Source organism: Epinephelus moara, chromosome 1 (genome assembly GCF_006386435.1).
Source record: "Epinephelus moara isolate mb chromosome 1, YSFRI_EMoa_1.0, whole genome shotgun sequence".
Taxonomy (NCBI): Eukaryota; Metazoa; Chordata; class Actinopteri; order Perciformes; family Serranidae; genus Epinephelus; species Epinephelus moara.
The window spans coordinates 12,850,855-12,874,780 of record NC_065506.1 but is presented as its reverse complement, the minus strand read 5'-3'; the positions used below and the strand labels follow the sequence as shown (position 1 = coordinate 12,874,780).

Here is a 23,926-nt window from a genome sequence, read left to right as displayed (position 1 = left end):
ATGTCAGTGAGTGCTCTGAAGAAATGAGAACTTAAATATCATAATGAAACAAATGAATTGCAGCATTAATGGTTTTCCAATTTTCCAGGACCACAACAACCACTATCGCCTGCTCTTCCTTTACTGTCCACCCACATTAAGAAATGACTTCTGACCAACGTATCAGCCACTTACTGTATGTGAATGTATCACTTCAAGACACCCTCCTTCATTGCTGACTCCTTAAAGCTTAGCTGAGGCTTTGTTAAACATCAGCTACTTTGACCTCCAACTTAACAACTTGTTGCTTGAACCCTTGGTTACCTATAACATTATATTTACCGGAAGGGCTGGTGCGGATGTAGACCACTTTGCTCTTGGCACCCGGCAAATGTTTGCCCTCCACCATGAGTGTGATGGCCTTAACGAATATAGCGTACTGCGTCCAGGGCTTCAGGCCGGACAGCAGAACTCCGGGGTCTGTCTCTTTGTCCGGCCTCAGCTCCACATCCACCATATTCCAGCTGTTGTAGCCACAGCCGTCCTGCCCCTCGAACTCTGTTATGTTCTGGTACGGCCTAGAAGGAAAAGGTTCATGATTAATTCTTAACATAACAGTGGTATTCATATATTACTGAAGAGACTGACCTTCAAAAATTTGTGTTTGTCATGTATTTATAATTGATATACACCTGCTTTATTCATGAGTTTACATATATCATTGATGTAAACAAACCCTAAACAGCATTAGAAAATACTAAGTGTGTTTCTGTTTCTTTTTTTAATGCACCTTTTGCAATTTGCTTATAAAAAAAATGTCTTGAAGTGCAATGACAACAGACTGGAGCTGCCACTCCACTGAAGAGATTTAAAAAAAATAATCAAATAAAAAATTGCAGCTGCAGAAAATATCAGATCTGACTCAATCACATTTCTACATCTTTTTTGTTTGCTTGAGGTTTGACTGGTGTCCTTTCAGTGACATTGTCTCATTGTGCCCTCTTCTTCTGCAATGGTTTAACAGCACCTGACCCCAGGATTAACAACATAAACTGTTTCTCTCCTTAAGATCAAGAGTAACAATAGTGGATGGAACATCGCATTAATATGTTATTTTTCTTATCTTTTGTTTGTGCCAAATCTGGATGGAAACTTGGCTATTAATAAATTAGATTTATTTGTTGTTCGGTGTATTTTAAGTCCTGTTAATCAATCTGATAGCGAGGTTCCAGATCCCTGATTACCGCCTTAAAACAAGTCGATTAATAAGGGGGAATCATGTTGCAGCTCTCATCACTGCTACAATCAATAGAAGGAAGGAACCAGCAACAACTGTGGTGATACTGAAGAACTTACGCCTCCTTGTAGTAGACAATAAAGCTGATGAGGTCTCTGTAGTCGGGGGGCCGGTAGCGCTGCCAGGTCAGTTTGATCCTTGTACTGCTGGTGCTGTTGGACTTAAACTTCAGGACTGTACTTTCACCTGTGTAGACAGGAACACGGGGGTGAGCTAAAATCAAAGACCTTAAATATGTTTCTGTTTAACACTGCAGCATTAAGTCATGTTGAGAGAGTAGTGCAGTAAACACTGTCATGTGGCACAGAACAACATCAGGCTCATGTGCTGGACATGTGCTGGACATGTGCTGGACGTAGCAGTTTCAAACTTGTGGTTGTCAGACTGAAACTCGTGACCCTTACAGCTGGCTCTGTCGCCGTTGTTTCGGAAATCACTCTCATCAAAGTGGCCCTGGATGCCTGTCTTCTCCCACATCTTACGGATCTCGGACATGCACAGTTTTGGGTTGGCTCTGAAGAACAGCTTTCCTGCCTTGATGGTGAGGTTGTGCTGCTTCCAGTCCCAAAGATACTGGAGCTGCTGGTTGTCAACTGCCAAGAAGGCGTACATGCTAGAGGGCAGAGAGAAGAGAGGATGAATGAATGATAGTTAACAATGTGCCTCGTGAATCTCCCTTCATTGTATAATGTTTCTGTGTTGGTTTATTGTGTGTATTGTGAATTGTGCAGAGCTGAAGGCCAACTCTCCTATTAAAGACAATGCCTTATTTGGTGCACGATGAAAAACTGCACAATGAGATGTCAAACAAAGACTGCATGTAAAAGTCCTATATATATATATGTTAGTACTTTTCTATAAGGGGCTAAAAGGTAGCTGTGAAGTGCTTTACTCTAAATTTTCAGCTGGTGGTTTAATAACCCAGTTAGACAGTAGGGGGACTGGTTCACACTGAGGGATAAAATCAACCTGGGAAATCAGATTAACCAGGGACTGCTTTTTTACGTTGGAAAGGAGAGGAGAGGTGCAGTTTTTATGAGTCACTGGGTAACACCCAGACATTCAGGAATGAGAGTAATGTGGACCTTGGGACAGTAAGATTCCTGTAAACTCAAGGAGAAACAGACTGTGGAGGGAGTGAAGGCCTCTCTGTGACCCTGAGAAAACCTTTCCTTGGACTGTTGGAAGTTATGCTGCATTCAAGGTCTTATAAAAAAAGGGGGACATCTGCCATTAGCTTTAGCCAGTATATTTACTTTTCCAGCTACAAAGACAGACTCAAGTGGGTTTTTTTGTTCATTTCAGTGATGATATTACAGTTACCAACCCAAAACAAGTAAGTCTGTCCTACATAAAACACTTTCCAGTCTGCACCCTCACAGTCAAAACATCCTTTCAGTTTCTCTCCATCCTGCAAACCTTTCAGCAATGACCTCGGCGAGCCATATTAGAACACCAATACTGCACAAATATGCTGCTCAACTCTCACAGCAACAGGCACATTGAGAATAAGAAGGGACAAGTGTCGTCCTCACATTAGAGTGTGGCAACAAAACACTTTTCTTCGTGTCAATATTTTGTTTGTATATTTGTCTATGGACTCTGGAGCTGAGTAGTATTCACTACAGTACACTATTCAGGAGAATCCTTTATAGATGAAAGATGTTTCAAGAAAACACAAGAGAAGAACTCATAGTGTGACCAGTGTGTGCGCCAACATCAGTCTCAATGGTGAGCTGTTGGGGATTTTGTGTGTTTGTGCTTGTACTTAAATTTATGTGTGTTTGTGTGTGGTCCTACTCGTCCAAAAGCTCTTCTCCGTCGATGTATCTGAGGCTGCGGAGGAAGGCCAGGGAGCTCAGAGTGTGGGAATGTCTGATCCACACGTTACCGGTCACCCTCTGGATCAAACCTGTGAAACTCTCCAGCTCTGCCACGATGTTGTCTAAACACACACACACAAAGACATACAACTGTTACAACCTCGTTTTTCCACCTGTTTAATCTATTAATACCTTCTGTTTTTACTACATTCATGTTCCTGAACTCCTGGAATTATAACTCTTGCTTTTATATTTCATACTATCTATAACATCTGGAACTTCCAAGGTTTTAACATCTTTTTTTGTATGAGATTTACTGGAAATCACCTCATACCATAAATCATATAATAAACAGCTATACACCTGGAATGCCTTTATTTTCCTAATTTCTTTCCCTTGCATTTCTTCTTTCTTCCTCTCTCCTATCCTTTCTCATCCCCTTTCCCTTGGGCTTTCTTCATCATCCTAACATGTGTATTTAAGGTCTTTCACCTGGAAATTATAGACTTCCCAGACTTTTTTTTAGAACTTTATCAAAGCCCTGGTCTAGCCTAAACTTTGTAGAATAATTTATGTTCACAGAGCTTTTCAGTGAAACAAACCCTATTTGGTCTCAAGTGTTTTAAAACCCAAGTCCAGAGGTGTTGTAAAGTAACAGCTGACTTTATGAGAATCCGGGACCAATGCCTTCAGGAGCTACTGGTGTCACCTATTATGGTTTAACAATATGTAACTAACAATATGTAACAAGGCAGTGTAGAGATGTTAGTATTAACTGTAGTGTTGTTTTGGTACACTGCAGTACTTACGGCCTCTGCGGATGTTGATATGCAGGTTTCCTTTGATAACAGTGCAGCCTTTGAGAGACTGAGCAGCATCCATGGAGTCGATGACCTTCTCCTCACATACTTTATCACACAGGCCATCACAGGCTGTACAGAACATACTGGAGACAGACAGGGACAGGCAGAGGGGGACAGGAGACGGCAAATGTCCGGTTACTGACGTACATTCATTCTCTAAACTCTTGCTCTCCCCTGACCTTTAACTTTTTTTTTATTTTCGTCCCTGAAAAGTTTTGCGTCAATGTTTGATAGTACCAGCTGAAGGATGTCTAGGAGAGATTCTGAGATTTAACCAGAAACCTTCATTATTTTATTTTACTACAGTTTAATAATGCTACTAAGGATGGATGGTTGCCTCTTCACTTACTGCAGTTCATCGCAGCTGTTCTGTTACATTCACTTTTTCCCTGATGAGATTTAAGAATGTAAACTAATAGCGGGGTGTGGAATCGGTACCAGTGTCAGGCCAACAATAAGAGTACCTCCACCCAGTGTCTCCATTTCAGCCAGCTGGGTGGATGGCAGCTCACCTGTTGGGTGCGGTCTGCATGTACCCATGTGGACATTCAGACATGCACTCGCCGCCGTGGATGATGAAGCTGTTGAAGTCGGGGAGGTGGACTTTGGAGCAAAGCTCGGCGCTGATGCACCGCCAGCCCTCGAACTTGTAGGTGCCGGGAGGGCAGTCGGCCACGCAGCGTCCTTGGTGGTAGTAATGCACACATGCTGCACATGCTGTGTCACTACCAGGGACTGTGCAGCTGCCCAGACACTGAGGGTGGCAGCACTCGCCGTCCGCTGTGCATGCTCGCCGCACACACTTCTCCGGGCACTCTGGTGGGCAGACAGAGACACAGGGGACATGTTTTACTGATGCAGATGAATAAATAATGTTACTTTTTTCATGACATTTTAGAACGTCCATCCAAAATTATATAGTATAACTCATGATAGAGATGTCAGTTATTTTTGCCCCTAATCCTGGTTCAATTCTGAAATATATTACAGCTACACAGAGTAAAAATAGCAAAGCCATTTGAGAGCTGAAAAGCTCTCCATTAAGGAAATATATTCTACACCTACAGCTACTCCTTAAAGAAATCGTTTGACCTTTTTGGGAGATTCACTTACTCCTGTTTTTAGATTAGATGGGACGCCCTCTCATTCACACAATGTACATAATAGTTTCATTTTCAACATTTTGTGGTTACACCTGCAAAATGTGAAATGCCACCATTAAGTATTAGGATACAGTTCTAGTGTGATAACACAGGTGTTTTAACTAACTGGTGCACTTAAAGAATTGCGAGTTACATTGCAAAGAAATTTGAGCCACATGAGGTATTAAAAACATCCTGAGTAGACAACTTGTTTTTGCACATCAGCTCAATGTATCACTAATAACACTTCCCTGAATCACCCTGTTCTTGTGACTCTTAATCCACATCCAGCAACCAGGAAACACAATAACAATAAAGGGGCATTTCCCTACTTTACGATACGTCAGCATGTAACAAATAAACCAGCCAGTACTCAGCCTGAATTAGTCCGTGGCATGACGCTTTTGGCTACAGTCCTGAACAAATGATTTGCATTAAGTGGAGAGTGCCTGACAACACACATGCTGACACACACATAATAACACACACATCATCTCTCCAAAACCAGCTTGTAAAAGACTAAAAAACCACGAGGAAGTCATGCAGGCTGCTTCAAATCCAACCGACAACTTTGTTTCTCTTCTCTAAAAATGCAAATACAGCTACAAAACTGTAGATAAAGCCTCTGACAGGTTGTTTTTATTAGATAACACAGTTGTTTGCTGGGTGGGCTGGTGCTGAGCCCAGTAGTTCATCCCAGATCCACAGTGACAAAAGCCTCTCCGCTCCGGGTTTTCCACTGAGCACTGCTACAAATAACTCCTCCAGTTGCTGTGGTGTCCCTCTAAATAAGAGGATATTGTAACTGATGACAGGGAAAACTGATTGAAGAGCTCCAAGAAGGAAAACACTGAACTGACCTACGTACAGTAAAGAAAGGAGCCACACCTCGCGGTGGCCTTTGTCTCTACGGCAGGGAAACTTTAAACAAACATGATGGAGGGAGAGAGCAACCAGACACTACAGCAGATCATTTCAACAAGTTGACGCACACCTTCATCATCACCATTAAACTTTTCACCTGGCTTTGCTGGCAGTTGCTCATTGGTTCAACAGAACAGTACACACAGAGACAAAAGCTGATTGGTTCAAACTCAGGTTACATAGAGAAATGAGATGTTCAAAGCCCTTTAACCGTCTGTCACAGAAACAAACACTAATTGCTATGGAAACGCTTTGAATTGCTGCTTGAAATTATTTGTGTGTCCTGTAAGGCATAAACAAAAGGAGAGGCATATCTGAACCAGAAACAAAAAAAACTGTATATTTGGATTATGTCATCCACTTAGGTTAGCCAGGGCTGTGTTTAAACAGAGACCAAACAAAGTTATGGGAAATGATGTGCTGTTTATAGGATGCTGAGTGATAAAACACTGAAACACGCTTCGACATGTTGCCTCTAGCCTTTCTGTCAAACAAAGTGAAGACTCCAGGCCGGAGGAGATGCCTACTGCTACTCCTCTTATTTATGTTTTATTATTATTATTATTGTGTTTTAGTGATGTATCCGTCATGACGTTTTGGTCAATATATCAGCATTTTTTACTTGTTTTATTACTATTTTCAAAATGGGTAAACTGATGCTAAGAGAGCTGGATGCTGACTGTAAGGTTCTTTGAAAAAAAGCCCCCCAAAAACCAGATGTCAAATTGGAATAGGAAGTCATTCCCTGGGTCTGTAACCCAGCAGAGAGGTTCTAACCATCTGCTTGATCTTTTACCTCTCAAATTTGGAGCCACGGGCTTAAAGAAGTGTGCTTTGGGGTAAAGTGGCTGCCACTAAAAGCATAGTTGAATTATCAACCAGTGGATTGATTCAAAGCAAATAATTTGAGACCATATGATTCACGACCAGCCCCTGCACACTGCAAATTGCGAGATATGATAATATCTTACAAGACCAGCCAATTCACATTTCCATTCACACATCTGCAACCAGTACATTTCTGGCATTTTTGTTTATAAAATACCTTTAGGTGCTCTTTCATTTTTTGTCAATCAACTTATCATTGCAGCTCAATCACAAATTGATAAAGGATTTGTATATACTGTAGCATTTCAGACACAAAAGTGAAACTATTAGCATTTCTATGCTAAGAACACTGCACATTTACACTTTTGGGTTGACTATTGTTTGAAAAACGGAAAGGAATGTTCCAAAAATGGAGGGAAAAGTGGCCATTTTGAGCTGCAACCCCACAAAAGCTTCCAATGACCATTTAATCTCATACTATTTTATCATAACACTGATTGACTGAGTTTGTACATGCTAAACAGGCTGTCAGTCCACATGTTTTTCTGATCAAATAGGATACTGATATTAACCAAATACTGGATGATCTGTGAAACCAAAAGCGGCCCACCTGCTCAGGAAATCCTCTTTTGCATTGTCAAATGCATACAAAAAATTAGATACAATATCCATGCCCCTGCCAGGCATCTTAAGCACTCTGGTCCATTCATTATTTTTTTCAGTTGCTAATGAGTGACAGCTGTATTCAGGATGTTGGAGAAATCTACTGTCCCTCTGATATGACAAACATTCATCATCAGACAGTGCCCATGAGATGACCTTCCAGCCCGCCTCCTAACTGACTCAGAAGCCAATCAGAACCTTCAGACTGTGTGGTCCCACCAACCATTCAGCAGGCTGTTTGTGCTCAGCGGGAGGGAACCAGTGCTGCGTTTCTCTGGCACAGAATGTTCTTTCTCTGCTCCGAGCCCCCGCCACCCCCCGACTCCATCTCGCCCTCTGACCTCTGCGATGGGGTGATGGGAGCTGTGTTGGAAAGGTGTAATTTTGCAATGTGATAATGTACAGCCTCGGGCCTGTAGGCAGAGGAAGCTGAGGGAGAGGAAGGAGATAATCTGTGCCTGAAGTTTTGGCTCAGGCTGGAGCTGTCTGTGGCATCCTCAACACAACCCACTGACTGACCAGTGTAGGGTGGCGGAGGGGTTGATGGGAACATACAGTGTACACCAGCATTCCACTGGACATCTGCAACATAATGGGTCCCAGCTTTTACGCTCCTGACTGCACTTTCAGAGACAAGTTGATGCAGAGCTGCAGCACAAGGAGAGTGTGTGGAGAAGTAGGAGGAAGGCGAAGTGGTAGAGGAGGACATTGAGAAGGAGGAAGTGTAAAGGATAGATGAGGAAGAGAATGAACTACAGGAGAGGGATGTGTGGAAGAGAACATGGAGGATATATATAGGCCATTGTTATCAAAGCATTTGCACATTTGCATAGGGAAAACTGTGATAACTTTTTATGTTCCACTATTTTTTTTATCATTTAAATGACACATTAATTTACATGGGTTATTCCTTCCTGTGTCCTTGTGTCAGCCTGGAAGGAGCATTAAAAAATTAAGTGTTGGGTTGTAGAAAGTTACCGTAAGTAGTTACAGAGTTGTTGGAGTCCACACAGTAAAACCGTTCACCTTTTGTCATCACGCAGCACTCTGGCTGTGCAATAAAGATCGCTGCTGTGGGTCAAAAAGCCAATACAGGGTTTCCAGGCAAACAGAAATACCAGCCCGGCAGGCAGGTAGGCTGGGAAACTCACGCCAGTCACCAGCCAAACGGCAGGAAAGAATCAAACAGGATTTCGGAGTCATGTATTATTCTAAATATCTTGCTGGCTGGTTAAACAATGAAAATGGCAGGTGGAGTGATTCTCTCTCTCTCTCTCTCTCTCTCTCTCCTGCTTGATCAGCTGATCAACTAAGAATTAAAAGCCTTTCTAACTGTTAATCCTTGTTTTCAGCCCCCATCCTCGGGGTGATAGAAACAGGATGTCCCACATAGACACATAGTTGCTGTGATGACGCTCCAGGCTTTAGCAGTGTGTACTACTCAGCAGCACAGCACAACAATAACAGGCAAAGGCAGATGTCTAGACTGATGACAGCAGAGCTGATTCAAAAACACAGATAGAGCTCTGTATTGGCTACAGTTCCAATGGCCCTGACTGGAAATCCATCAGCTAATATTTCAGAAGTGTAAATTTAACCCACATGATATGTTGGTAGGACAAGTGACATTTGTCTTTTTTAAAAAAAATCAGATTAATAATCCAATTCTTTGCTAGGGCTGCATGATATTAGGGAATTGTGCTATAATGTTGCTGAATATCGCAATAACAATGTTACTTTTTATTATAATGAAACCCCACTCTATCTCTACTTTAAGTGGCAAACATGACATCATAAGTTTTTGCTTAAGAGTAGAGAGGAGGTAGGTACATATATAGAAAAATATATAGAAAAAGAACTGTTTCTATTCTGTTGTTGTGGTTTTACAAGGTCAAAAATCTTCGAGTTCCGATGTGTGGCTTGGGGCTTCATAAGCAACTTGATTTGATCAGGATGTTAGATGGAAATGATGGAAATGGCTGTAGTCAATATTTGGATTGAGATGGGAGGGGTTGCTATTAATTGTGTTGCCCCAGTGACAAAGACTGCCAGGAACAAGCCCCTGGGGCTCCCACAACTTCCTGTATGATTTGGTTTTGTAATTACCCATCCCAATATGACAGGGCAGTACCATTATGCCTGAAATGACAAGCTGTTACAGGCATAATCATTGATAAATGACTGATCCGGCTTATGTATTTTTAAAACTATATTTAAAATTGTCCTTTTCCTTATATCAATATAAAAAAATATCTGAACTCTAATTACAGGATTTGTTCTAATGTTTACCTGACGTTGGACTGGCAATCTTGTATGATTTGTAAATTCAAAATCTCTAAATACAACCTTACATACATGGAAATTAATTCTTATAGACAATGATGTGTCACGCTGTGCTTTCATTGCAGAAACTGGGCAAGATGAATGAGACAGGCAGTGACTACCAAAACCAGAAGGCCCTGAGATCCAATAGCCAGTCAGAAGTACTTTGCAGCAGTCAGATATCCTGGAGTAGTCTCTGTTGATTCTCCCTGTCACTGCCCAGAAGTAATATCAAAGAATAATCCAGAGTTTTATTTTAAACAGAACTGAAAATGAATAAACTCACCACTACCAAAAAAAGTACACACAACACATCACTGTTACTACTGACCAGCAGACAATGGAATATTGATCTGCACCATTTCATTCATCAACATTCAGCCTCAGTCACTGTATGTGCACTACAGCTTTGATTCTCAGCCTGAACTCAAATGGCTCTGAAACCAAGTGGTTTTGGGCCCAGCAAGCTGTAATTTCTCTGTAATTCCCTCAGGATTATTCAGGAGGGATATCAGGAGTTTTTTCTTTTCTTTCTTTGACTCAAATCACAAACTGCAGATGCAAACTTGTAGGGCTTTTCCATTGGCACTTTGGAGTATGCCGAGCCAAACTATCCCTCGCCAATTTGCGTTTCCATTGTCAGTTTAAACATGCCAAGCTGCGCCTGAGATGGGCCATCTCCTGAGTCCTGAGTAGGGCCAAAAGCCCACCCGGCCATCTCCAAGCAGCGGTAGAGGTGATGTCTCACCGACCACAGCCAACTCTTGACAACCCTTCTTCTACCCCTATGTCCTCATCAAAAAACACTCAGATGTTTTTAAAGTCCCTGTGTGTTCAGTTCTCAGTACTTGTGTAGCTTCTAACTGAATCTATGTTTTGGAGTTTAATTTTTGTCTTGTATATTTAAGATATCTGCTTTATTTTACTGTTTTGTGTTCACTTTCAGCTATATAGGAGTTGTGTTAAGTTACTGCTGATGAAAACTCAACATCACCGTATTTTGCTGCTTCACAATAAAAGCTTCTACATAACAAAATACAGGGGGACTTTTATTGTAAGGAATGTATAGGAAATGAACTGTGTTAATCATCAAAATAATGGGACTTTGTTAGCAGCTATTAATAGATGTTTTAATAAAAATAAGCCTACTAATACCACAGGGAGGATGAGTTAAAGCAGAAACAGTCACAGTGAGATGTTAGATGAAGAGCTGCAGACAACAGGCTCTTACTGCATCTCTGCAAACACCTCACCTCCAACAGGTAAACCTCTTTTACCTGCTTTGCTGTGTGATGGAAAAACACAAAATAAAGGGGGGCTTAAGCCGTGGATCAGCCTGCTGTGTTTAAATGCCATCACTCAGCTCATCCATAGTAAAGACACACCTGACACAGGTAGCCAAGCCAAGCCTAGCCAGCATTTGTATGGAAAAATGGTACTGTATTACGAAGTTTGCATCTGCTGCCTTTCCCAACCAACATTGTCTTTTACATTTACTCAACGTGTCAATTAGGCCCAAATATATGCATATTAATAATTTTTCTGAAAATACAGAAATCAGCAAAACATACTTGACACAAAACCAGCCTACAAGGCCCACTACAAACTGCACACTCACTTTGTTTTTGTCTTTTTTTCATGCTCTCCCTGTGCCTGCATGGGTTTCCTCTAGGTGCTTGGGATTCCTATTTATGTATCAGTCCTGTGATTGATGGGCGACCTGTCCCTGCCTCTCACCCAGTGTCAGCTGGGTCCGGCTACCAGCCACCACCTGCATCAAAATCCCCAAACTCCATACTCTTCCAGTGTGTTGCACCATGCAGGCTGAATCAGGTAATAAACAGCAACAGAACAGGCTCCTCAGACTGAACCAGAAGTTGATGATGGACAGAAAACACAACTATATTGCTGTGTTTCCAGTCTCCTACAAAGATACAAAGCGCGTTCTGTTGCTGCTGGGAAGTCTGTTAGTGTGTAGGTTCAGTCAGTGAATCAGTCATTCAGAAAAACAGTCAGTCAGTGGTGTCTGTGTTGTCTACAGGCTGATTCGCGTCAGTAGAACAAAGATCTCCATTTATTCAGTCCACTCTGCACTCTTGATGGCTGACCATTGGACGGAAACAATGATTGGAAACAGGACAGAGGAGGTATAGTTTTCATTGGCTGGTGCTAAGTACTTTTTTTGGATTCCAATTACATGACTCATAGAGACAGCCTGACTTGGTCCTGTCCCAATTTCATTAATAAATTAATCATGCACAAAAGGGTTTTCCAAAAAGGCTTTACTACACTTGAAGCGGAATCAGATATCTGGTTTATTTTAACACAAAGACAAACACTTGAGTAAGTACTAACAATGTAACCATTAACCAGGTAAAGAGATGTAGTTTGCACAGTGTTGCTGACAAAAATATCTAAACTAACGCTGGATTTCCTTCTCACCCTCCGCTCCTCCCAGTGTGAGAAGACATCCCACAGGAGATGTGTGGTCTGAAGCTTCCTGTTGATAATTACAGTCTGTTCAAAGGGAAAAACACTAAGAGAGGTGCTCTGAGAACATCTTTCCTGTAAGTGATGAAAAGCAGGACATGCTTCTCTTTCTGGCTCACCCTCTTGATGAGAGCAGACCCTACTGCCTGTCACCTCATGACATTATACCAAGATGGACTGCAGTTTCTGAGACTTAGTCATGTGACAGTATAATTACAGGTGAATACCTGTAATGTACACCAAGGGTTTTTTTTCCCCGTTGTTTGGATATGAATTGAAATAATGTAGAGTAGGTCAACTAATTTGATAAAATCAGAAATTAAAATTTGAATTAAAAATATATCCATATATTTATATTTACACATGGTGGTCTATAGGTTAATTTTGCCACTCTTCAAGTTACTGCACTACGCACCATCCATGACTGTCGGGAGCAAACTTTAGCTAGTGGTACCGCTTGTTTGGCCATTACCGCTTCTATCACCATCCTGACCCAACAGTGTTGCTGTGGTAACACGATGCCCACCCTCTGGTTTCTTCCCAGATTGCCCTAATTAGTAAGTGGCTCAATTATTAACAGGAAACCACCTTTAGCATTGTTAACCACTGTAAGCTCTGTAAGTGCCGTTAGCAAGGTCAACACAGCTAGTGTTGCTAGCATAGGTAACGGTGCTAAAGGGGTTTTGAAGCTACTTGCTAACAGGGGGTACCTAAAGGGAGGCCAGAGGTTGGTCACCATCTGTAGCAAAGATAACAGATTACTAGTGGTAATCACTGAATGAGCGGCGCTGCTAGCTAGATCCCACAGTGGCCAAAGCTAACGTTAGCTAACCAGTGGAGACCACAGGGTTGGCAATGGGCGCTATGTTTCTGTATGTTAACACGACTAGCCGGCTGTCTGTCAGCAAAGCAAACAGAAAATAAAATGAAAGGCAAGGCATTTACATCATGAACATTAGATGTATAGCCGGTTTGGTGTTGACATGGCGAAGCACCTGCAAGAGTCTCTGTTGGTGTGGGCAAGTTGCCACAAGGCACTGGTGAAAAGATAAAGTGCAAACAGGAAGCCCAGTTTGAAGGCTTATCACAAAGACAGATGACAGTTGTTTATTCTCCTTTAGGCAGGACTGTACAACAGTTACAGCAGCACTCATTTTCTCTACCATAACAGTTTACTTTTTCTTGTTTTTTTTAAACTTAGTTTGGAGTATTCAATAAATTTTACAACAGTCCTTATCGTAGGTACACAGCTCTTCATTACCTCAGTATCTCTATCCCACTTGATCAGTTCAAGGTATCCTAACCGGATCCCAGTCCCCTCTATGCAGGCCCCAACAAGTATGAGTTACTATTGCAGGAGAAAAAAGCAAAAAATCCTTTACAGGCTTTCCATCTGCAAACACTACCAATTCATATCATCGCCCATTTGTAATCCTACCCAATGAGACTATGTTTTGGAGTTTTAGACAGGAAGAGAGACAGCTTGACATGTGCAGTAAGTGCAGACTATGTAACAAAATACTTCATTCAGTGCAAAACACTAATCCAGTTTGGCGACCATACACAGCTTATAAAATGATAACAACCAGCAGCATTTACAACTTTCATACCTACTTTTTTCCATTTTTTCCTTCAAGCCCCATCATCCACTACACTTCAGGAATTTAAAAACAATGCTTATCAACAACACCATTAAACAGTGTTAAACAACACAATGTGGTGTCAGAAGGGCCGGGCTAATCAGATACCTTGTAATATCCTAATAGTCAAAGCACATGAAACAACATCAGAAAAATATCCTGATTAAGCTAGTCTAAACAGAGCCAACAGTTAGCCTTGTGGAACTTGTTAGGACCAAACATCTGTCAGATCAGCTGACTTTACAGGATAACTACAGACAAAGGGAATTCCTGGCATCCCCCTCCTGTCTGACCTGGAAAAGACAAGACAAATCAAATACTCTGGTCCCCAGAGTCTCCACAGAGGCCAGACAATAACAGGGTGGACGGGGTTTACAAGGAGCTATCACATCAGCTGTTTCCTAAAACCTACATCTCAAAGATAAGTTAAGATGAGGAGAGATATCACATATGGCTACAGCTCCAGAGGGACAGAGAGTTGCAGAAATAACAAAAGCCACAATAAGACAGCTTTTGAGGGTGATGTCTCGGTCAAAAAAGACTCTTAAAGTCTTGTCCAGTGAGGAAGGTTTGACCTTTTACTGTATGTGATGGGATAAAGATGAGGGCTCAAACACGATATGACAAGAAATCACACAAAACCTGATTTTATCATTCAAAAGACAGTTCACTAAACTGCTAAACTTTTCCTGTAAATCCAATGTGGCATACAGACAACCCTAAATTTGGGTGTCTCTGCATGTGTTTTTGAGTATGTGTTATGTAATATCATAAGAATGATTGGGAGCATCTTGCTAGGAAAACAGGAATAAAGTATTAGCTAATGCAAACACATGATTCAAACTGTACACAAAGCAAAAGATGAACATAAGCTGCTGCAATGACACATGCAAGCAACACATGTTGAGCTCAGTTTTGAGCCATGGCAGCACTGAAGGGTAAGGAGGAAGAGGACTGAGCTCAAAATCCAGTAACTAATTAGACAGTTTCAACCACTGACAGATCTCTTGGATCATTACTATTGTCTTCAGTAAATACAGATGATGCTGTTTGTCATCACATGTGATTTCAACATCTTTGACATTCATACAAAAAGCAGCTCTTCCGTAGGGTACAACTACAGTTGGACAATAATCCTCAAAGCCAAAACAATTTTCTAAAACTAAAGAGTGGTTAAAACCAGCCTGTATTTGTAATGTAATGATGTAAATAACTCAACTTCAGAGTGAAACACGGCAATAATATAGTAAATCTGATGAAACATCACGTTGTTTCTGCTCAGGTGAAAAGGACATGACATTGAACCCAGGCTTTCCATATTAACAAACTCAATAAAGCCCATCCTCAGCCTGACCATCACTAAGTGTATTTTCACTTGGACTGGTTTCCTCTTCACTGTATCATGTTCTTGTTCAATTTCAACTCTTTAACGGCTCTGCCCTCGACAAACTACTGAAGCTGTTGTTATAGTTGCTGTTATCCACATGACTTGCCACATCCTTTTCTAGTTTTTAGTTTTGGTTCAGCAGATTAATTTCCAAAACCTACAAAGTGAATCAACAGAGTCAGTGTCAAACACAGATTGAGTTCACCTACATCGGTCCGCTTGAGTCTAAAATTGTCATTTCAATCAATGGGTATATGAAGCTGTTTGAAGAGATTCAAAATGTGCTACATGTAAGTCTTGATAATCAAGCCAGCAACTTAGACACTCACAGGCTGAATCCAAAGGAGTTGTTTTCATTCCTGAGTCTTTGTATTTGTGTTTTTACTTGGCACAGGAAGTGTCAATATCTCTGGAATTTTGATGTAAAGGATTAAGGAGGCAGAGGATACGATTCCCTTACACCTTAAGGGCAGCTTGCCTGGCCTGGTTGGCTTTATTAATGACCTACCACATGTTGGGTATCTCATCACAACCAGAATTCTAAGCCTGGATGTTATTCACATCAACAAAGATTCTCAAAGCGACCCTGTTCTGATAGATTACCTTGTATGAAGAGGGTGACATATCAGAACTTCTAACCAATGCCAACCACACCCCAACTGTGATGCACGGGTTGATCCAAGGTGCAACAGACTGAAACTACAACAGGTCAGTGAACGATTCCATGTTATCACTGATAAGACAGAACCTGGTCACCAGGTACTGAATGCCCATGTCATCTACTATCAAACCTGTCTGAAGATTATTAGTAATGAGCGCACCAATTGGATCTGAAACTGCGACAGGAAAGCTCAATATATTAGGGTCCTATGATTTCTGCGATGTAGAAACATGCAACCTGCCACCCTTATAAATTAGGAAATCCCACTGAATTGTGAGAGAAATTGCTTTATTCTTTAATGATGGTTTGCTGAAAAAACAAATCCTGACAGGAAGTGTTATTGTCGGAGACTGCAGTAACGTGTAAAGGCCCAGACACACCAAATCGACTTCAGAGAACTAGCAGCAATGAAAGCTGACTGATGTGTTGCCTCATGATGCCTGTGGCTCGGCCAGAAAGTTGCACATGAACACACTACAAAGACTACAGCCGACAGCCAACCAGAATGTATGTTCTGCGCCTGTGTGAGAAGAAATAAGTCTCCACACCAGCAGATGGCGGTAGTCTGTATTTGTCATTCAAAAAGGGAAACTAAAAACCATCTCGATGCTAGTTAGCATATTACCGACAGTATCCAGTGTTCAGAGAACAAACCATATTTACCATGCACCAGGGAACAATAACACAAACCATCAGGAAATGTTTCAACTAAAGAGTTCAATGGCTAAAGAAAAATAATATTACCTTATATAACAAGATTGTTTTGATCTCACCCCCTCTTGACTCCCCACTTCCATTTCCCTTCTCGTGCGCTGAGCTGAACTACCAATGACAGTGATGTAATTCACTGACAGGCTCTGCCGCTGCCAATTCAACACGCTGAATCGGCAAAAGAAAGCCGACAGGGCCTACACGGGGCAACAGTGAAATGTCCCACACCTACAGACGCTCAATGACAGCCCAACAATAACTAATGGGCAAACTTCGGCTTGGTGTGTCACGGCCTTTAAAGTCCCCCTGAGAAGGCTTTAATCATCCAAACAAACTGAGGAATTAACTAACAGCTACATTTAGAGCAGAGAGATATGAAGCTAAGATACAAAGCACTTAATTTTACAACAGAATGAAATGTTATTTTTATAATGGTATTGACGCACTTTTTTTTAAATAAAAAGTAATGCAATATTTTTACATCAAATTTATTTATATTCATTCAATTTGTAATATTTTCTATTGAACTGTTGAAATTGTATTTATCCACAATGTGACGATGTGCTTAAATTGTAAAAACCAGACAGGAGATCCGTACACTGTATTAAAAGCTCACAGTAATTTCGATTGTGCAACATTTCAATCTAACACAGATCTTTGTCAGGCATTTTGAAATCACCCTTTAATTGTAAAACATAAAGTTCAGAAAAAATGAAATGGAAAACAGATTTTGGAAAAAAATGAAATGGAATCTGGGAAAAATTAAAACACATTTCATTGAGCTCTAGATAGCCTAAATGTATCAACAGTTTGTTTTTATTCTTGTTACATCCTGACAATTACAGACAATTGGTCAGACAATGCAAAACTACAGTCATAAACAAGAGGACACAAAACTTCCAACAATGCCAAAGTATTTTGCCTTTTTTTTTCTCTTTCTTTCATTCTAATTTTACTGTGATCATAGCGGAGTGAAGTGATGGAAAATGAGCCCTTATAACAAAACATAAACTATTCCATCCAGCCTCAAATCCACAAACAAGAGACTCATCTTAGTCCCTGGTCACAGCTCATCCGAATCTGACGGTGTTAACAGAGCACAATTAAAGGCCACATAATTACAGTAGGCACTTCAACACAGCCAAACCAGTAATGTTCTCTTCCAGGAATTCCAGGGATGGGTGTGACTGTTCACTAAAAGTAGTCATGGATGTGCCTGGTTTACAAAGTAGTCCCTATAATTACGAGCCCTGACAGCCTCCGGGTTCTGGGTCAGGGTACGGGGTGCATGGCTAGTTGTGGATCATCATGTTGATGTGATTTTTTTGTGATGACCAATAACTGATTTTAAAATGTCTGCTGTAGGAGAAGACAATAAAACTGTTGATAAAATTCCCAAAGGACAAAAACATCATATCAAAGTATCTTGAAAGGTTTTATCTAGTGTAATTATGGCATTTATTGAGAGCATACAAGAAGAGTGGATCTGAACTCAGTTCTCTCACAGATCATTAACCAAATATGACTTATATCTGAAGATGTGACTGGCTTTTTCAAAGCCTGGATTCAAACCAAAGGGCTGGATATACCAACTACGAGTGCTCTTAGTATAGCCAACATAGTGACTTGTATATGTTCTCACTAAAATATCTAAATATAAGACTAGACACAGCCATGTCATGCATGTGCAATGCGTGTTTTTATTGATAAACTTAGAAAAAAGTTTTGTTTGTTGCAGGCAGACATATTTAATTAATATCAAAATAGAATAATAAATATTTAAGGCTGGAGAGGGGAAAATTCACCAAAATTACCACCATTGTTTTCTTCTACTTTCAATTCATCATGTCTTTGTTGTATTATGTTACAACTGGCTACTCCTTTTTACCTAATAAACTCTGGCAGGTGTCACTCCCCTACTTCACTTAAAAACAAAAGTACAGAAAAAACTATTTCTGAACTCACTATAACACTTATCATCTGGACTGAACTGTGTCTAAAGGCTTCAACATTGTGAAACAACAGCTGTAGCTGCAATGTATCCATCAACACTCACTGCTTCAGTACATCACATTATCATACATTCCCTTCCTCACTCACTCCTTTCCCACATCACCCTTTAAGTTTTCGAGGGGATACCTGAAATTGCCTCAAGCGTCTGAGATAAAACAGTCTCTACCTTGCCTTTCTCACCACTGAGTCAGTATGCAGCGTCCAGGTCAAGCCCTCTGTGATATGGACACCAAAGGACTTGAAGCTGTCCACCCTCTCCACCTTGATCTCGGCTCCTTAGGCTTTGTGACAAGTTTGGAGGGAACTATGGTGTTAAATACTGAACTGTAGTCAATACACAGCAATATCACATAGTTCCCTTACTTGTCCAAGAAAGAGAGGTCAGTGTGGAGGATGCGTGCTATGGCGTCATCTGTTGATTGGCTCGGACAGCAGGCAAACTGAAGTGGGTCCAATGCGCTTGGAAGTGAGGAGCAGATGTAATCCTTAACCAGCCCTTCAAAGCACTCAGGGTTTCCCACACACAAGTTAAGTTTGTGGCGGCTCACCACAATATCAACACTACCGCCACATATAGATTTTCTATTTTTGGAGCTGCACCCCGTGCAATTTGTGCTAGAGTGCACTCTGGCACAAACAGAACTGTTTGTTAATGTGGAGCGCTGTTGGAGTATATATACACCGTTCAGTTATTCAGAGCACCACTCTCTCAGAGCGCCAGAATGTAGTCTGAGTACTCTGTCTGGGGAGACGGAGCAGATGCATTTTGATGAAACCAGCTGCATTCTCATTCAAGGACCAACGCTGCGTCTGACCTGTGTAACGGCAGCAACAGAATGTTTACTGCTGGGTGGCAGTCATTTAGGCAGGCTGTCTGTATTTTCTTTGGCACAGGAATGATGATGAACTTTGCTGAGTGTGTGGGTATGACAGACTGAGCCAAGGAAATATAATTTTGAACACTGACGCTACTTGGTCAACACATAATTTTAAATTTTAAGTGGTGTGGGTATTACAAAAGTACAAGATAAAGAACAGATATTGCGGGAGGTTATCAACACTATTTAATACCAGGTTTCAGCGCCTGGTTGTATTCAAAAGGCGCAAGGAGGAAGTGTTATTACAAAGTTCATCAATGGAACTATTTCTCAGTCCCAAAGTCTTAACACAACCCAACACTTTCAGGGCTCGACAGTGCGAGCGTTTCAATCGCATTTGCGACTAAAAATAGGTGTGTGCGAACTGTAAAAAATATTTAGGGGAACATGTGCGCATAAAAAAATCAGCCGAAGCCGCCTATATTTTTGTCAATAAAAAAATATGATAATCTAACCGCAAATGTTGGAGGAACTCCAGCCGCCTTTCCTCTTCCCTCTTCCCCGTGTGACACGGTTATGGGCGGTTTTCCAAGCCACTGTTGGCACAATGAATATAAGTCCAGTGTTTCCACTACATTCATTTAGCAGCGGCATGTCACCGCTGCTAAATTATTGCCGCCGCTGCTGCTCCTTCAAAACATTTTTGCAAATGCACCACCACTCTGAGACATCTGTGCACTTGCACAGCGCAGCAGCCAGTATAGTGAGGAGAGCAGCGGTGAGGGGAGTGGGGAGTGGGGGAAGGCTCCTATTTAGGGATGCACCGAATATATTCGGCCGAATATTGCAAAAAAACACACATTCGGTATTCGGTGGAATAAGTGAAAAGCAAGGCCGAATAACAGCGGCGTGTTTTGATAACGCAATCAAACAGCGTGCGGTGACGGACAGAGTAAAATGTCGGCAGTGTGGCGATAAACAGTAACGGCGAATCCCGCCGGTTGTGGGTTGAACGGGGGTCACAGACACTGGCAGGAATACGTATTCCTGTCAAATACGGCAGCGCAAGATAACGGCTTACCGGCGAAGAAGTCCGGCTCCAGGTGAATAACTTGTTGTCATGACTGCCCAAAAGTACCTGAACAGCTGAGCCATGGGGGCACACAGTATGTGGCGTATCAGAGGAGAAACTTTAGGGACTGTTCTTTACTTATGAAGGGGAGGAGGGTGGCTGGTTGATTTTTTATTTCATTTATTTATTTTATTTTGACCCCCCTATGTTTAATCACTTATTGATGCTGTTTTTGAAGTATGAATAAGTCAATAAGTAATTTATTCCATTGAAATATCATTGATGTATTATAGAAAAGTGATTTATCTTTTTATAAATGACAAAAGGCACATCTGCCTCATTTTCGCTGTGGTATCGTGATACTACTCAGAACTATGATACTTTCACTGGTATCGTACCGTGGGTCCCAATTGAGGGATGTCTCTAACCCCCCTCAATTTACTTTGTGCCCCTAAAGTTCTTTGTGCACTCCTTACTTTTTCAACTTAGGAGCACATGTGCTCCTTGGGAAAAAAGTTAGTGTCAAGCCCTGACTTTATAGTCCACATCAATGCCTCAACACAATCCATATTCATCCCAGCTACCTCATCTTAAAGATGCGGGGAGAGAACAGAAACTTCCGAGATGAAGTACAGCAGGGGTGGTTCACTACTGAAAACCCCCAAAACATTAGTGAGGTAGAATCTGAAAAACAGCTAGTTCACATTAAGAAAATATAAGTTTAAAAATGGCCTCACATTTAGCACTAGAGAAGCACTGGGTAAATAAACACTGGATCTACCACATCCAAAACCAACCAGAAAACAGGAGAGGGAGGGGGGCTGCTGGGACTGAATCCACAACTCACTCACCCTCTGTGGTGAGTGACTCTCTTAAGCTCTCTTTCACACACACACACAGTGTGCGTTTTCCTGCTAGACAGCTGATAGCGTGTCGCCTGCATGTCAGCTAACACGCACAATTTCACTGATGCCACAGCAATGTGTTCAGGATTTCCATTAAAAAAATAACAGCACTACTTGTTTCTGCATAATGCATAAACAGACAATCTGACATGCTGAGAATTGGTGGAAGACTTTATTCCCCATTTATCAACACTAATAAAAGGAGGAGGCATATAACATGAAATGAAGGTCCTCACCTGGAACTGATCCTGGTATGTTGTAGTTATATGGGATGTGCCTCAAATACCAAAAAGCCCCCAACTCATAATGTATTTTCAAGGCAGACAGTGATATTAATGTTTGATTGTGAAACAAAAAAAAAAACATCAGACAGCAATACAGGCCAATGTTTTTTTTGCCAGTACAGCATAAAAACACACCTTAAAACAAACTTTCTGACAATGACCCCTTAATCTTGGTTGATAAAAACTGTGACCAAAATAAGCACTGAGTGGGATATTTAACAGTTAAAAAATTCTTTTGTCAGTGCTCACTGCTGGATAAACTATGTATTAGTGGCAGTTACTCAAACTGGCTCAAACTTATCTTGGTACATGAGCACTGCAATTTCTTGTTACTTATCAGTCAGCATATACACCATACAAATACATCTGCTGTGGGTCAAAAAGACATATATTTCTAGGAAAAATGAAGTTGATCATTTTCTTGTGTGCTAAATAAAAGCAATTAAGCACTAAGCTTATCAATGTTGTAATTAACAGTGAATCAGAGTACCTTAAGGGACTTTCTATTAGAAATTTCTATATATTTAGGCTTGGGAAGTATCCGGTTTTTTTTTAACCTTCCTGACATTTCACTGGGGTATGTCTTACATGACGGCATTTGTGCAGAAAAAAAAAAGGCGTAAATCTGAGCTGCTCGTGATAGAAGTCATTATAGCATGTATGGCATTGTTTAGCCTACAATGCTGTGTGTATGCAATAAGCAAACTTTGACAAGTCTTGCTGGGTTTGAATACTTACAGCCCATAGAATAATGCAAATAAGGAAATAAGTGCCTTTCTTCCATGGATTCTTACTTTAAGATCCAATGACACTTGTTGCTGCAGTGGATACCGAAACAGCAGTGGGCTAAACAGGAGCAGAGGCATTTTTCAATTTTACTGTATACGGTATTGTTAACCCCACCACTCCAAGTCGCTATCTTTCTCAGCTTCCTGTTCCACATCTAGAGATGGACCTCTAGTGACATGTGCTGTGCACTACAATACATCGCCTCACTACAGCATCTCTGTATCAGTTTAATGGAAAGAGGATAGCCTGTATTTCTGACAGTATTTCTAAATACCATGATATAATGTAATAACTCGATACCGTCCAAGTCTTGTACCATTTACTGAGATCAAAAACTTTGAGTCAGCACAGATCACTGTTTTTACATCACAGTTAAACTGTAAAGGCATGCTTTTTTTTGTGAGCAAATAAAACGATCTACTAATTCCTGCCAAAAGTTTTCTATTTTCAAAACAAAATCATGTGGCAGCCCTAAACAGGCCCAGTGTGTGTCTGCCAGTGTCTTTTTTGATACCACCATTAGAGATTGCGAAGCAGCTTATCTGGTAGAGTGTGCACCCCATATGGGCCAAGTCTTGCAGGGGCCAAAACTTTCAAATCCTACACATAATATTTGTTTCCATACTTGATTTCTATCCTGACTAGCAACACTACTGTTGCTAACTACATACTTTAAATACAAATATAAATGAGCAAACACTGACATGTCAAGTGCAGTAAATTAAACTAGCAACAACCCTGAAGGCAATCCCTCTAGTTTAATGTGTAATCCCTTCAGCCAGGGGTTGACAAAAGACAAAAATTCCTTCCAGTAAATCCCTGAAGACCTACTTTGTACTTTAATGATGTGCTTTCATCTCCTCAGACCATACAAAGCACCAGAAAAACATCCCCCATGCTGTTCAATGAGAACGCGTGTGTGCGGGTTTGTGTGTTTGAGAGAGTGTGTGTTTGTTTCCCAGCATGCACGGACATGGCTCTTCTTTAGAAGAAGCCTATGAGTTATGAACGAGACAAAACACCCAAACCAGATTCCAAAAAAACAAACGGGGGAAGTAAACATGGGAGAATGTAGCCCCCACCACCACGACTGAAAAACACTCCACTTTCCCAGAGAGGGAAACAGCCTTTGAACCCTCTTTTCCTTGTAACAGTTTTATGAATGAGTTCTGGCTGAAAGAATGTCCTTTATATTATTAACTCCATAAAACCAGGGCTTGCACTTTTCCCTTCCCTCATTTATTGATCTGATGAATGACCGGGTCTGGAAATAAAATGCCTCTGAATACAAAGTTGACTCCCATGCCAGCACAGC

At 41.1% G+C, this 23,926-nt stretch overlaps 1 protein-coding gene across 2 annotated transcripts in view; it reads right to left on the bottom strand.

Annotated features, from left to right (window-relative positions):
• The window catches only part of LOC126390202 (insulin-like growth factor 1 receptor), a 54,566-nt gene that overhangs the window by 17,247 nt on the left and 13,393 nt on the right, over nt 1-23,926 (bottom strand). For both annotated transcript variants that reach the window (XM_050044389.1, XM_050044398.1), the window contains exons 3-8: nt 4,475-4,778; nt 3,909-4,045; nt 3,077-3,221; nt 1,681-1,889; nt 1,336-1,462; nt 322-557 (exon numbers count right to left, since the gene is read on the bottom strand). In XM_050044389.1, the coding sequence (XP_049900346.1) occupies nt 322-557; nt 1,336-1,462; nt 1,681-1,889; nt 3,077-3,221; nt 3,909-4,045; nt 4,475-4,778 (1,158 nt within the window). The remainder of the gene's footprint in view (nt 1-321; nt 558-1,335; nt 1,463-1,680; nt 1,890-3,076; nt 3,222-3,908; nt 4,046-4,474; nt 4,779-23,926) is intronic.